The sequence below is a fragment of the Aotus nancymaae genome, unplaced genomic scaffold, assembly GCF_030222135.1.
Source record: "Aotus nancymaae isolate 86718 unplaced genomic scaffold, 86718_ANA_hifiasm-v0.15.2.pri h1tg000041l, whole genome shotgun sequence".
Taxonomy (NCBI): Eukaryota; Metazoa; Chordata; class Mammalia; order Primates; family Aotidae; genus Aotus; species Aotus nancymaae.
The window spans coordinates 41111391-41128175 of NW_026988455.1; the positions used below are offsets into that span (position 1 = coordinate 41111391).

General features: G+C 36.3%; 1 protein-coding gene across 2 annotated transcripts in view; it reads left to right on the forward strand.

Annotated features, from left to right (window-relative positions):
• Window positions 1-16785, forward strand: part of ABHD17B (abhydrolase domain containing 17B, depalmitoylase) — a 47105-nt gene that overhangs the window by 23323 nt on the left and 6997 nt on the right. The window contains exons 2-3 of one of the 2 annotated variants that reach the window (XM_012453936.2): window positions 2219-2381; window positions 14241-14710. In XM_012453936.2, coding sequence (XP_012309359.1) covers window positions 14244-14710 — 467 coding nt within the window. In that variant the 5' untranslated portion in view covers window positions 2219-2381; window positions 14241-14243. The remainder of the gene's footprint in view (window positions 1-2218; window positions 2382-14240; window positions 14711-16785) is intronic. The other variant, XM_012453929.2, reaches the window with a different exon arrangement.

Below are 16785 nucleotides of genomic sequence, written 5' to 3' on the forward strand. Positions count from 1 at the left end.
TTTCATAAACTCTTAGAAATAATCTTTTTTGTAGCTCTTAGAAATTCAGACTGGGGTACCCATAATATGAACCTGTTTTTCAAAAAAGATTGTATTCATTATTTATAATCAACAATTCTTAAATTTTGTGAGATTTATGACTACATTGACTAGATAATATTGTGGTATATATGAGTGTTCTATGGTATGAAAAATATTTAGTAGATATTCATGTGAAAAGTTTCTCAGGGACGTATTCTACTTCTTATAAACAACGGAATAATGTGCATTTGTGGAATGATTCTGGAACAATGTAATATAACAGCTTTTCTGTGAACTTTGGGGATAAGCATGATTTGGATTCTTAGAATAGAAATGCCAAAAGCTGATGATTATGGAGAGAAAACGTGTCTGTTCATGTCTAGCTTAGGCTCAGCAATAGGTAGAGGAGGTGTGACTTTTAAAAACCCTGAGCTAATTGTACTTTCCAGTCACCGAAAGTTTTATGGGAATGTGATAGTAGTATATGCAAAAATCAACAACCTGTTTTACTGCTCCATCAGGAAGACTTGGTTCACTTGTTAGGGCATTGCTCTCATGGATCATCAGAATTGTGTTTAGAACACTGTTTTGGACTCTGTTCAGAAATTCATTGGCTAATAATCACAGGTGTTTTGTACACTTTCTCATGGTTTACTTGCAACTTCAGCTTACAAGGAACCTTTCAAGAACATGAATCCTTTTGATACATCAAACCATGGATTAAAATATATAGATAGCCTAATTGATTTGCATTGCTCATTTTTAATAAAATGGCTTTTTTGTTAGAATTGGGTTAGAAATAAGTCTGTGTTGTAAAGATAAAATTTTCCATGACAGTATTGTGGAGATAATCTCATTTAGTTCTATGTGTTTTATCAATGTTCACCAGAAAGATCTATCAAAATTACCTGTATGTACTTTGATGGAAAAGCCAAGAAGGAAAGTGCTCTTTTAGCATTTGAAGCTAGTATGAATATAAAGCATGTAGCCATTGGTTCTGGATTGCCTGGGTTTCGAAGCCTCTATCTAGTTCAGCAATGCCCAATAGGGCTTTCTATAGCAAAAGAAATATTCGTACTATGCTGTGCAACTTGTAGCCACAGTGGCTAGTGGGACTGAAGAAGTGAATATTTAATTTTAGTTAATTTAAATTTAAATAATTATATGTGGGTAGTGAGTGGTTAGATAGTGCAGTGTCTAGTAGTATTAAGAAACTGAAGGCAAACAAAGGTAATAAAAAGTACTACATTGAACTAAATAGTACTTCTGACCCTAATTTGCTTGGTACAGCTTTATAGGCTCTTTACTCTTAATTTTCCTCTTCTACTATAATGTCATCATAGATCTAATGCCTTCTCTGAGCTTTACTGCCTAACTTTTTTTTTTTTTTTTAACTAGAACTTACACTAGGACTGATACTATTTTGATGTCTCTGATTGATGCCTCCTATCTTCACCTCAACTTTCTTTTTTCGTTTAACTCCAATACTTTCCGCCAGCGAGAAAGCACTCTTATTTGCACATTGCCCAGTACATTTTTTTCATTTGACAGACTCACAATTATTAAGGCATTTGTTCAGTTTACCCCAACAAAACCCACACTTCTAAGGGTGTTTTCATGTGACTCATTGGCATTGTTACACTGTAAGTATGTCTAGAATCTTAATAGTATTTAAAAATTGCAACTTTACCTTAAAAGTACCAGGCATGATTCTTTTTCTAAGAAGAAGTTTTGCAAAAATTTATTCTTTTAATTCAAAATATTTAAACAGTAATATTTAAAGATTTTTTTCTCCAAGTTTATAAACTTCTATTCTCATGTAGCACAGTTCATCCAGTTTGTGTCTTCAAGCAGAGTTGACTTTTTCCAGCAAAGTCACCTGAATTTTGAGCCCTTTGATCTCACAAATAAAACCCTTGTTTTATCTGTGAAACCATGTGTCTACAAAAAATACAAATAGTTAGCTCGGCATGGTGGCACATGCCTGTGGTCCCAGCTGCTCTGGACGCTGAGGTAGGAGAATCGCTTGAGCCTGGGAGGCAGAGGGTGCAGTGAGCCAAGATCAAGTCACTGAACTCCAGCTTGGGCAACAGAGTGTGTCAAGCTATCATCCTGTATAAGGCATCCCCAGATAAGATTAGTGGTTTTTTTGTTTTATTTTGTTTGTTTGTTTTGTTTATTTATTTATTTTTTTCAGACAGGGTCTCCCTAATGTTGCCCAGGCTGGTCTGAACTCCTGGCCTCCAGAGATCCTCCTGCCTCAGCCTCCCAAAGTGCTCGGATTACAGGTGTGAGCCACTGTGCCTGGCCCAGGAAACTTTGATACTATAAGTGTTTTGGATGCCTCATCTTCTTTCAAGGTGAATATTCAGCTTCTCTGTATGTACTAAACTCTGTAATGTATATGGCTTTCTAAAAACCATAACAGTCAGGGTTTCACATGTAGCTGTACTTTGAATAACTACTGCAGATTACGTACAATGATATTGTACCCCCAGATTTATCCCTAAATGGAGTAATTCATGTTGAATTTTAGACTATAGTTCTTAATATGAAATCTAGTATATCAAAATTCAAATGGTTTGTCATATATAGTGTACTGAGCATAGTTGTCAACATATCACACAAAATGAAGAAAGACGCATTCTTTTAAATGTTTTCTCTAAATCTGCTTTTAAAGACTTTTAGTACTAGCTCAGTACAACAAAAATCTTAAACTTTGTAATAATTAGTTCTTTGTAGATAGCAATAATATGACCAAGAAACTATTACAAGGAGATCAAAGGGAGATCCCCGTGCCCCGCCCCCCCCCCCCCATAAATTGTTATATCAGAAATTCACAGGAGTCATGTCAGTAATTTCTTGTTAGAAGAGAGGAAGGAGATACAGTAGATCATTGTATTTATGGACTTTTTTTTAACATTAGTCTTCCTGTTTTGCTGAGCAAGAATCAGTTGTTCATCTTTTTTCTTTGTCATTGAAGAGGAAAAAGTTACCAGGAGAAGCAGATTCTTAAATTATTAGTTCATACAATTTTAGGAAATTCCTTTTGCCATAAGTTGAATCCCCTGCCAAAAGGAAACCCTTAATTTTCACAATGGGCCATCTGTTTAACATTGAGGTCATCCTTTTTTTTTTTTTTTTTTTTTTTTTTTTGGGGACAAACCCTCATTCTGTCATCCAAATTGGAGTGCAGTGGTGTGATCTCTGCTCACTGCAACCTCTGCCTCCCAGGTTCAAGCCATTCTCCTGCCTCAGCTTCCCAAGTAGTTTGGGATTACAGGCACATGCCAACACACCCAACTAATTTTTGTATTATTATTTTTATTTTTAGTAAAGATGGGGTTTCGCCATGTTGGCCAGGCTGGTCTCAAACTCCTGACCTCAAGTAGTCCACCCGACTTGGCTTCCCAAAGTACTGGAATTACAGGCGTGAGCCACTGTTCCCAGCCTGACTTTTCATTTTGTGTATTAATTTCAAGAGGAGCAAGATTTCCTTCTCCCTGGAATAGGGTCCTATTCTGTGCTTCATAACACACTGAATGATTTGAGTAACTTGGAAGGCTTTTTTACCTGCCCCCACTTAGGTTCACAGATTTTTATTTGACTGCTTCTGTTTCGACCTCCATATGAAAAACCTAAGTAATAGTAACAAAACATTTTTGCCTTCTTTCTTGACATGTAAATCTAGTGAATTTCTTTCTTTTGTAGGAGTTTCTTGGGTGCAAGAGAGTTGAGTTACCCATCTGGATAATTCATGAAATTAGGTCAGGCTCTTTAGAACTGCCTTTAAGGTTCCTTTTTATTCATTTGAGAAAGATAAGGCTAAATTAAAAGAATGGGCTGTTTGAAGCAAATAAATTAGAATGTTTTCTTCTGGTCACAACCTTGAAAATAGGTTTTGATACTCTGTGTCATTAAGAGACAACCAGTGTTTGGGTATGAAATGCCTCTGTCTTATTCTCAAAGCTCAATCAAGACACCCAGTAAGCCACATAATATATTAAAATGGTAAGTTTTCTTGTCAGGTCTGTTTTGGTTTAAGAAACATGTAATAACAACAATGAATAATATACAGTACACACACACACACACACACACACACACACACACCCAAAACTCCACACTTTTTGGTGTTGCTGACAATGATGACTAGAAAATAGATAGTGGCCTTTCTTTCTTTTGTCAGTGGCAATTTAATAGTTACTCATGTTTGAATTCCCAGAGAAAAGTGATTTTCATATGTAACTCATTCATTTAAAAAGTATTAGAAAACCTACTATATGTCAAGTATTCTGCTTGATGTCCAGTTGTAAGCAAGCAGATGTGATTGTTGCCCTTTGGAATTTCTAATCTGTTCATGGCCCATTATCACCATCAATCTATGAGCATAGGTCCTGCTCTAGTTTTACTTAATTTCTATTTTTTTTCTTTTTAACTTCCATCCCCATTACCCTTCCACCAGCATATACTCTGACATACATACCCTTAGAAATGTATTTGTCCTCAAAGATAATGTAATGTTTATGTCTGTTCTGCATGTATGTTAATGATATTATAGGTATCAGTTTGTGCCTTTTTTCACCCAATACCATTATATTTAAGCCCTAGTCATCAGTCATTGCTTCTGACTGTGTTATTTTTCCATTATCTGCATCCAACACATGCTTACTCAGTTCCCCATGTGTGGAACCTGTATTGCATCTCAGGCCCTGACACAATGCTTCAGATACACCTTAAGCACCTGTGCAAGTATTTCTTTGTAGTACTTACCGAAGAGTGAGATTCTGGGTCATTGGTAAGCATAGTGGCTTTCCAAGCAGTTTACAGAGATTCCCATTCCCCCCTCCATTCTCACCAGCACTTGATAATACTCAGCTTTCTCATTTTTTTCTTTTAGTTTTGCTGTATTATTTCTTGATTCCTCTGATAGTTGGTGAGGTTGAGCCTTTTTTCATATACTTGTTAGCCATGTGAATTGCCTATTCCTATCTTTTGTTGATTGTTCTTAAGTTACCCAGTTTTTTCTTGTTTTTGCTAAAGTTCCTTACGGACAGTTTGGGAGGATGAAATCATCCAAACAGGACATTTTTCATTTAAGAGAAATCTTTTATTTGAATGAAGCTAAATCTATGAATGTTTGTCTTTTGTAGATGCTTTAAAAATTAGTTTTGCTCTTTAGGTCTGTAGTCTGCCTGGAATTTGCTTTCTGTATTCCAAGACATAGGGATTCAGCCACTTTACCCCATGTGGTAAGTTTTCTCAGCACAATCTTCTAAAGAATCCATCCTTTCCTACTGCTTTGAGAAACCAGCTTTGTCAATCCCTAGTCCCAATCATATAGGGGTTCATTTATAAGCTCTGTTACTAGGTCTATTTGTTTCTCTGCCAGCACCACTCTGTCTTTATTACTTTGACTTTGTGCAATGTGTCTTAATATCTGGGAGGAAAAATTCCCACCTACCCCATATATAGATACCAGTTTGTGCCTTACTTTTATATACCCAAAGAGGGGTGTGTGTGTGTGTGTGTGTGTGTGTGTGTGTGTGTGTATACACACATATATACCTTTGCTCTTTATAGACATTTTTTGGTAACTTCTTTATTAATAAATAATTGCCATACTGTAAGACTGAAATATCTAAGATAAAACTCAATGTTTTTAATATGTGTATTCACAAAGTTGTGCAACAATCACCCAAATCAGTTTTAGAACATTTTCATTACCCCAGAAAGAAACCCCCTACCCTTTAGCTATTATTACTCTCCATCCCTCCTGTTCTCCTCATTCCCAAAGAACCACTAATCTACTCTCTATCTCCATAGATTTGCCTATTTGAGATATTTTGTATAAATGGAACCATACAATAAATGGTCTTCTGTGGGCCTGGCATGGTGGCTCCTTGTAATCCCAGCATGTTGGGAGGCTGAGAAGGAGGATGCTGAAGGCCAGAATTTAGCAATCAGCCTGGAAAACCTACAGAGACACCATCTCTACAAAAATTTTTAAAATTAGCTGGGTATGGTGATACATGCCTGTAATCCTAGCTACTTGGGAGGCTAAGGTGGGAAGGTTACTTAAGTGCAGGAGTTTTGGAGATTATAGTGAGCTATGGTCACACTAGTGCACTCCAGCCTGGGCAACAAAAGGAGAGCCTGTGTCTTAGAAAAAAAAAAGAAAATAAATAAAAGAGGTCTTTTATGGCTGGCCCCTTTAACATAGCATAATGTTTTGAAAGTTCATCCATATTGTAGCATGCATCATTTTATGGGTATATATACTATATTTTGTTCATTCATTAGTTGGTGAACATTCAGATTGCTTAACATTTTTCAGCTATTGTGAATAATGCTGCACATGTATGTACAAGTTTTTGTGTGGACATGGGTTTTCCTTTCTCTTGAGAGTAGAATTGCTTTGTCAAATGGCAACTCTGTTTAAGTTTTTGAGAAATTACCAGACTGTTTTCTAATGTGACTGTATGATTTTTCTTCCCATCAGCAGTTTATGAGGGTTCCAATTTCTCCACCTGCTAGATAACCTTTATTATGTCTTTTTGATTATAGCTGTCTTAATGGAGGTGAAGCTGTATCTCATTGTGATTTTGATTTTCATTTCCTTAATGACTGATGATGTTAGGCATCTTTTCACATGCCCATTAGTCATTTGTATATCTTTTTTGGAGAAATGCCTATAAATCCTTTGGCCTATTTATTAATTGGGTTGTCTTTTTATTGTTGAATTGTAAAGCTTCTTCATATTTTCTCACATTCAATAGGTTGTCTTTTCACTATCCTTGTGTCTTTGGAAACAGAAGTTTTTAATTTTGAAGTCTGATTTATCTTTTTTTTTCTTTGTTGCTTATGCTTTCAGTATCTTCTCTAAGGAAACATTTGATAACCCAAGGTGGCAGAAATTTATGCCTATTATTTTCTTCTGAGGCTTCATAGTTTAGATCTTACATTTAGTCTTTGACCCATTTTGAGTTGATTTTTTTTTGCATGATGTAAAGTAGGTGTAGAATTTCATTCTTTTGCATGTGGATATCAAGTTGCCCCAGTACCATTTGTTGAAAACACTTCTTTCACCTTTGAATTGTTTTGGCACCCTTATCAAAAATCAACTGACCATAAATGTCAGGTTTATTTCTGGATTCTCAGTTCTTATTCCTTAGATATATTTGTCTGTCCTTAAGCCAGTACCATACTGTCTTGGTAACTGTTGCTTTATTGTTAAGTTTTGAAGTTGGGAGATGTGAATCCTCCAACTTAGTTTTTCTTTTCAGTGTTGATTTGGCTATTCCAGGTTCCTTGAGCTTCTGTATGAATTCTCTGCATTTTGTTTTTCTTGATTATAAGTGGAGGAGTTTTTTTTTTTTCTTTTCCTTAGTTTTATTATTTTGTTTTCTATAGACCTTTATACTTTTATATAAATTTTATAATCACTTTTGAGTTCCTCAAATTTCTGCTGGAATTTTCATGGGAATTACCTCGAGATTTTCGTTTTAGGAGAGTTAACATTCTCAATGCTATTAAGTCATTCTTTCCTTTTTTTTTTTTTTTTGAGACAGAGTTTCCAGAGTTTCGCTTTTGTTACCCAGGCTGGAGTGCAATGGCACGATCTCGGGTCACGGCAACCTCCGCCTCCTGGGTTCAGGCAATTCTCCTGCCTCAGCCTCCTGAGTAGCTGGGATTACAGGCATGCGCCACCATGCCCAGCTAATTTTTTGTATTTTTAGTAGAGACGGGGTTTCACCATGTTGACCAGGATGGTCTCGATCTCTTGACCTCGTGATCCACCCGCCTCAGCCTCCCAAAGTGCTGGGATTACAGGCGTGAGCCACCGCACCCGGCTCCTTCCATTTTTTAATGTTCTTATTTAAAATGTTTTTGCTGGCCGGGCGCGGTGGCTCAAGCCTGTAATCCCAGCACTTTGGGAGGCCGAGGCGGGTGGATCACGAGGTCAAGAGATCGAGACCATCCTGGTCAACATGGTGAAACCCCGTCTCTACTAATACAAAAAATTAGCTGGGCACGGTGGCGCGTGCCTGTAATCCCAGCTACTCAGGAGGCTGAGGCAGGAGAATTGCCTAAACCCAGGAGGCGGAGGTTGCGGTGAGCCGAGATCGCGCCATTGCACTCCAGCCTGGGTAACGAGCGAAACTCCGTCTCAAAAAAAAAAAAAAAAAAAAAAAAAAAAAAAAAAAATAAAATGTTTTTGCATAAACGTTTTCTGCATTCTATTTTATATTAATTCCTAGATAGCTATTTTGGTTGTCGGTGCTATCTTACTATTTTATTTTTTTACTATATTTTTAGTTGTTTAATTCTAGCTAACATGGAAATGTATCAGTTTCCCTAAGTTCATGCATTTGCCAAAATTGCTGAGAAGTCTCATTTGTTTTAATGCTTTCTAGATTCTTTTGTTTTTCTATCAAGGTGATTATATCGTCCACCAACCATATTGTTTTGTCCCTGTATATCTATTAAGAAAACCATGTGATTTTTTTTTTCCTTTAGTTCATTAATATGAATTACTTTGGTTTAACGTTGGAAGATTTATCATTCTTGTCTTCCAACTGAATTTTGTATTTGTGTTTATATACGCTTAACATGTTGTTTCTTTTTTTTATTTTAAGGTTTTTAAGGTTTTTTCCATGCATGTTCAAAGTGAAATAGACTTACAGTTCTAAATTTGGGGATAAAGGTTATAATAGCCTCAGAAAGCAATTGCTGAGCAGCATTCATTTTCTAGAATAACTTAACTGTTCTTCGAAAGTATTTTACATGAAGGTGGTCTTTGATGTTCATTTGAAGTTCTAATGGTTATTTGCATATTCTAGCCTTTGTGCCAACTTTGTCCTTTTATATTACTCAAAAAAATGTGAATTTTGTTTAGGTTATTTATTGACACATGATATTCTTTTGTTTCTAGAAACTATGTCTGTAGCTCAAAGTCCTTTTTCCTCTAGTACATTATTTTGTTTATTTTGCTTATCTCTTTTTTGTGATTAGTCTTATTTGAGTACAAAACAGTGGTTATGCGTTTAGGTTACAGAATCTGTCATGTACATATCAGTTCCATTTATCAGATGTGTGACATTAGGCAACTTAGATAACTATTTATGCCTCTGTTTCTTCGATTGCAAAATGGCTATAATAATAGTCCCTATAGCAGAGCATTGTTGAAAAGATTAATGTGTGAAAAGTGTTTAGAACAGTGCCTGACACTTTATAGGGGTTCAGTTAATGCTATTTGCTATTAGTAGTAGTGGAAGCCTTTTCTTAAAATCAACTGTTGGTTCTCCATTTCTTTTTGTTCTTTGTTTTGTTGATATCTGCCCTTAATTTTCTTTTTCTTGTTTCTTTGTGCTTATTCTCTCCTTAAGTTGCACGATAATTAATATTTAAAGCTAGACGTTTGCAATGGATAATTATAACGCCTTTAGATATGCCCTACACTATCATTTTTCTGATGATTATATCAGACGTTAAGAGTCACGCTTATATTCATGCTTTCTTCTATGTCTTAAGCTTATCAGTATCAGTTAGCATCCTCAACAAGTCAGATACCCCAGCACATTTTTACCTCTTAAATAGTTCCTAACTCTTTTATCAATCCTCTTCGTATTCATATTCACCAAAGTTTTGTTCCTGGATTTTTAGGGATATACTTTGTCTTCACCTTCCTTGCTCCCATTGCTCACTTGTACAAAAAACTTTATATTAACGATTCTCCTTTATTTCTCATATCTCAGATATCTCACAGAATTCCCTTGGGGTTTTGGAGGTTTTTGTTTGTTTGTTGTTGTCTTTGAGACAGACTCTCACTCTGTATCCCAGGCTGGAGTGTAGTGACTCAATAACAGCTCACTGCAACCTTGACCTCCCAGGCTGAAGCAGTCCTCCCACCCCAGCCACCCTGGTAGCTGAGATTACAGGCACACACTACCATGCCTGGCTAATTTTTGTATTTTTTATAGAGATGGAGTTTTGCCATGTTGCTCAGGCTGGTTTTGAACTCCTGGGCTCAAGCAATCCTCCCAGCTCAACCTCCCAAAGTGTTGGGATTACAAGTGTGAGCCACTGTGCCTGGCCTTCCCTTGGATTTATCTCCTTCCTTCCTTGCTGGAGTTTTTCAAAGACAGACTTGATTTGGTTAAGTCTTAGAGTTTTTGTGTGCCTGCAGATATCTCTTTCTCTCTCTCTTTCTCTCTCTCTCTCTCTCTCTCTCTCTCTCTCTCTGTGTTTTGTGATAGAGACAATGTCTTCCTATGTTGCTCAAGTGGTCCTCCCACCTTGGCCTCCCAAAGTGCTGGAATTACGGGCTTGAGCCACCACACCCAGCCCAGATAGCTTTATCCTCATATTAAAACCATATTTTTGCTCTATGTACAATTCTAGATTAAAAGTTTCATTTCTTCTTTAGCTTAAAATTCTCTCTCCATTGTCTTTTGGCTTCTAGTGTTGATATTGGAAAGTCATATGTTCATCTGATCTTGTTCATTTGTAAGTAGTTTGTTTTTTGGTACTCTTTGAGCTGTTTCAATCTGACCTTTTTTCCCCTTTAATTCTGAGAAATTATTGGATAGTCTTGTCTTTATTTTCTCCTTGGGACTTCTATAGTATGGATATTGATATTTCTACTTATTGTTATCTATTAATTTTTTTTATTTTTTATCTCTTAATTCCCACAAAAAAATTCATATTTGTAAATTACTCACTCTGATCTTTTAGCTTGCTGATGTGCTTTTTAATTGTTACTGCTCAAGCAATTCACTGTGCCCAGCCCTACATGAGTTTTAGAAGAACAAGTTGGACTTGAAAATTTAACAAGCTATTTCAGTGATTTTTTTTTTTTTTAAGAATGAAATGTTTTTTTCTGCAATAACCTGCTCACATCATACTAAAACTTAGATTTGTTTTGTTTATACTTTTTGTGAAATTTTTTAAACTTACAGAAAAAGTATTCGATTAACTTTTGAAAGTAGGTCTGAGTTGCTGCCCTATACCAGGCCTCTGATTAGGAAAGTGATCATTTGCAAGTTGTTGTCATTAAATAAGGCCCAATTATCTGGCTTTTGGGCATTGGATGTGGGAATCGTTCTGTCAACATTAAGAAAGTGAGGCTGGACGTTGTGGCTCATGCCTGTAATCCCAGCACTTTGGGAGGCTGAGGTGGGCGAATCACAAGGTCAGGAGTTCGAGACCAGCCTGATGTTACAACATGGTGAAACCCCATCTCTACTAAAAATAGAAAAATTAGCCGGGTGTGGTGGCGGGCACCTATAATCCCAGCTACTCAGGAAGCTGAGGCAGGAGAATCACTTGAACCCAGGAGGCAGAGGTTGCAGTGAACCCAGGTTACATCATTGCACTCCATCATGGGGGACGGAGCGAGAATCCATCTCAAAAAAAAAAATGAAGTTATCTTTTCATTAAACTAGACTCTGGCACTTCAGTCTTTCTCCTTTCTGCTTCTTTCCTTTGGTGTTCATCCCCAGAAACTTCCTCAAAGCATTATATGTGTTCAACCAGCCAGGTTTATTTCAAAACTAATTTATTATAGTGTGTAAAAGTTTTTCTGTGAGGCGCAGTGACTCACACCTGTAATCCCAACATTTTGGGAAGCCAAGGCAGGCAGGCAGGTCACTTAAGGTCAGGAGTTCGAGACCAGCTTGGCCAGCATCATGAAACACCATCTGTACTAAAAATACAAAAATTACTTGGGTGTGGTGGTGCATGCCTGTAATCCCAGCTACTCGGGAGGTTGAGGCAGGAGAATTGCTTCAACCCAGGAGGCGGAGGTTGCGGTGAGCCAAGATCATGCCACTGCACTCCAGCCTGGGCAGAGGAGCAAGACTCCATCTCAAAAAAAAAAGCACAAAAAAAATTTTTCTGGCTAAGAGGTAAATTACAGGCCCATAGTTTAGATATTTACCATTTACTTATAAATCAGGCTTTTTAAAAGGCTGTTGTGGCTCAGCAATAAATGATATATCGGGTCATTGGGGTTGAGAAATAACCATAGGCAGATATTACACAGATAACATTGATATTATACCTTGTACCTAATCTTTCTGCAGGTCATTTCCTCCTCTGGAACAGACCCTTTGAGTCTTTACCCTTCCATCTTCTTCAACAGGCACTTTATCCTCCTGACCAGGATAGTAAATTTGTAGCCAGAGCCTGTAGTAAACATCACTAATTTATCACATATCTTTTGCCGGCTAAGCCTGGTGCATGCCTTCATTCTCACCACAACACTTCAGGAAGCCATCAATTAAACTTAGCAGATGACACCTAGTTGTCATTTCTGTCCTAATTTTTGTTCCAACCAGAGTAAGCCATTAACTTATTCAGGCTATATTTTGAAGGCTAAAAAGGAATAAAAGTGTAGAAAGCAATTAAAGCATTTCCTAATATCCAAGATGTTTTTCTGCCCTTCCCTCACCTTTTGAAGCCTTTTATATTATGCTTACCCTTGTTTTTCTCTTCCTGTGCTTTTTCTGCTGTTTCATATAAACACATTTATATTGAGCATTATAGGTTATATTTGATTCTGTAATGAGTGAAAAGGGCATCCCCCCCCCCCCCAGATATTCTCAACCATTTGGTCACTCTCTTGAGTTTTCTTCCCATTTTTGGTATAATAATGTACTTTTTTTTTTTTCCTGTTCTTACATTTATATATTTTTTTTTTTTGGAGAAAATTGGATGCCACCAAACCTCTAAGGTGTTAGTTTTGAATACCTTTTCTCTGGAACTAAGCAATGGTCTAATTCTGCTAAAAAGAGACAGGAGTTTGAAAAAGGATAAGATAGAAGGAAATACTGATAGAGCAAACAAGTATTACTTTATTTTTGTCCCTAAGTTAAAGTGTGCCAATTATATGGCCATCACTCACTGTATGATGGGCCTTCACTGCACCATCATTTGATCTTCACAACCACTTCCTTCAGTGTAGGTATTGGCCTTGTATACTTCTGAAGAAAATGAGAGTCAAAGAGATAAAATAGCCCAAGGACATACAGCTGGTAAACGGTAAGTGGTAGAGTTAGGATTTTACCCCAGCTTCCTAACTTTAAACCTTGTACTCTGTCTCTTCGAAACATTTAGAAAAGTTTTCCTTTAGTAGATTTTACCTTTTTTCTGTAATAAACTTTACAGTATAGCCTTTTTAGTTTGGGCAGTAATTACATATATACATACATACATACACTTTAGTGTTCAATAGGTTATTTGGGCCACTGGTACTATGACCAAAGTGATAGTCTTCTCAATGTGTTCTGAATCTGTGAGGCTCTGTAGCCCAGTTACATAGTGTAGTGACAGCCTGGAGTCAAATGCTGGCTCCACTAGTGCCTCATCTTGTGCAAGTTTCCTTTCTCACACCAACTTACACAGTTTTTTTAAGAATTAACGTAATATACATAGAGCATTTGGCACAATACCTGACAAATAGTTTCATAAATGTTGTTGTTACGTATTTGCTTTATGCTACATCCCTAGCTTCTCCATGAGGTTCTAAGAAGTTTCGCTGAGTTACATAGAAATTACAGACTACACTAAAGATATTGCATACCTTCAGTGTTGTTATTTGTAAAGAAATGGCAAATATTACTTTATCATTTTTGACATTTTTGTTAAATGAAATAATCACTGCTATTTGAAAACTGTCATATAGTATTTGAGTCTGTCTGCTGGGGATATTTATTTGCCTCACTCCAGGAATTAAAGTTCTAGAAAGAGACCAAAGGCCAGGCGTGGTGGCTCATGCCTGTAATCTCAGCAGTTTGGGAGGCTGAGGTGGGTGAATCACCTGAGATCGGGAGTTAGAGACCAGCCTGACCAACTTGGAGAAACCCTGTCTCTACTAAAAATGCAAAATTAGCCAGGTGTAGTGGCGCATGCTTGATGCTCGTAATCCCAGATACTGGGGAAGCTGAGGCAGGAGAATCGCTTGAACCCTGGAGGCAGAGATTTTGGTGAGCCAAGTTCATGCCATTGCACTCGAGCCTGGGCAACAAGAGTGAAACTGCATTTCAAAAAAAATGAAAGAAGCCAAAAATCTGTTTGGAATCCTACTTAAAATAATAGTAGTAGTCATTAACCACCAATAAAATTTACCCGTGTCTTTGTTTTAACTGTCTATTGTATGAGAATGTAGAATCTGCATTCAATTATTAAAATATTTGCTATCTCCTTTTCTTTTTCAGAGCATGAATAATCTTTCATTTAGTGAGTTATGTTGCCTCTTCTGCTGTCCTCCTTGTCCAGGGAAAATTGCTTCAAAATTAGCATTTTTGCCACCTGATCCAACTTATACGCTGATGTGTGATGAAAGTGGAAGCCGTTGGACTTTACATCTATCTGAACGAGCAGACTGGCAGTATTCTTCTAGAGAAAAAGATGCTATTGAGTGTTTCATGACTAGAACCAGTAAAGGCAACAGAATTGCCTGTATGTTTGTACGTTGCTCACCCAATGCGAAATATACTTTACTCTTCTCACATGGAAATGCTGTTGATCTTGGTCAAATGAGCAGCTTTTACATAGGTCTAGGATCACGGATTAATTGTAATATATTCTCATATGATTATTCTGGATATGGTGCAAGTTCTGGGAAACCCACAGAGAAGAACCTCTATGCAGACATTGAAGCTGCTTGGCTTGCTCTTAGGACAAGGTAAATTGTGGTTGGACGTTATTTTTCATACTCACGGTTGTTAGCTAAAAATATCTTGTGTAAGAATAGAATAAAAGTTGTTTTATTATGCATAACTGCTATATAGAGGTTATACTTAACTATTATATACCTGTGACTAATTAAACTTTTAGACGACAGTTTTAAATTTCACATTATAGCAAAATAATGTTTTTAAAGATGGTTTCAGGTTTGTTTGTCTACATTAATTTATGTATATATGTATGATTTTTTTTTAAATTTAAATCCTTAGCTGGATGTCGGTGGTGCATGCCTATATAGTCCTAGCTACTTAGGAGGCTAAGGCAGGGGAATCTCTTGAGGCCAGGAATTTGAGGCTGCAGTGCGCTCTGATTGTGGCACTGCACTCCAGCCTAAGTGACAGAGCAAGACTTCGTCTCTTAAAAAGTTAAAAAAAGAAATTAAATCCAGTGACAAATGTTTGGTTTTGTAAGCTTTCTTATTGGAGTGTGATATAAAAAAATGTTTATTCAAAGCTGCAAACTTTCAAGGAAGTGAGAGAAAATACTGACTTAGCTAATTATTCACTTGATCCATCATTAACAGTATGAGAGGTTGGATTGGATTGCTTTCTATTAAAATCCTAAGCCAAGAGTTTACATTATTTTCTGTGATTATTCTTGGGAAGCACAACTTAAAAGATGCGTTACTAGAACTTTTTCAAATATTCATTCTGTAAAAATGAGATTTTACTTTATATTCTGGATTCCTAAAATTGGGAGAGATGATATCAAGTAAAAAGAATTTTTTAACTTGGACACAGTGGTTCGCACCTGTAGTCCCAGGACTTTGGGAGGCAGAGATGGGTGAATCATGAGGTCAGGAGTTCGAGACCAGCTTGGTCAATATGGTGAAACCCTGACTCTACTAAAAATACAAAATATTAGCTGGGCATGGTGGCGGGTTCCTGTAATGCCCGCTGCTTAGGAGGCTGAGGCAGGAGAATCGCTTGAACCCAGGAGGCAGTGTTTGCAGTGAGCCGAGATCACACCACTGTACAGCCCAGGCAACAGAGTGAGATTCCAGCTCAAAAAAGAAAATAATGTTATGATAAATTGTTTGATAAAATTTTCTTATTGTGTTAGTTATTCTTTGATTATAGCAGAATACATTTTGGGGAACCTAGTGCATTAATCTTTTCTAGTCACCTGGATACCTAAACATTTTTCTTGAAAAAAATCACAATTTGGTAGACTTCAGTGTATTATTAGGTTAGTGTACAGTAAACAGATACCTTATTATAAGCTATTCTTTATATTATATACAAATAAAATACCTGATTTGCAGGATGTTTTAGACTGAAGCTGTAGAATATAAAGAAAACTTACTGTTTCTAATTTAATGTTTATATATATATTAAAGATTTCATTTAGGAAGACTTTCCTCAATTTAAATAATATTAAAATAGTTAATATTATTAAAGATTAATACTATTAAAGACATTAAAAATATCTTTAAAACTATTTTTCCTTCCAAAGAAATCTAATAAAATTATGCTCATAACAACGTTCTACATAAAAGGGATTCTTAAATCAATTGAAATTATATAAAAACATAAATATGAGGATTAAGGAAAAAAATTGGCAAGTAGTAGGTAAAGAGTTGATGGGAATGGTAAAATTATTGTTTAATTGATAAATTTAGAAACTACTTTAAATAAAAATTATTTTTTAGGTTTATTGGTATCAGTTCCATCAGGCCTTAAAACAAAAAAACTGACTGCCAATTTTTTACAGTCAGCCAGTTAAGTAAGGTATAATAACTCTAAGAAAGTATTGTAATTTAAAAAAAAATAGCTCTATTGAGCCATAAGGTTCACACTTTTAAAGTTTAACTTTAGGGGAATACTGAAGTTTTAAAGGGTGCTAAGTTAAAACTCACCTTCATTAGTAGTGCTTCCCAGTAACACAAAAAGGTCACTTTACTCAAACAAAACATATTAGTGTTCAGTGGAGTGTTCTGTGTGTATGTGGAAAAAAAAATCCCATTTTTCAGTGGTCAACTTTACTGTTTTTTTTTTTTTTTTTGAATCTTGG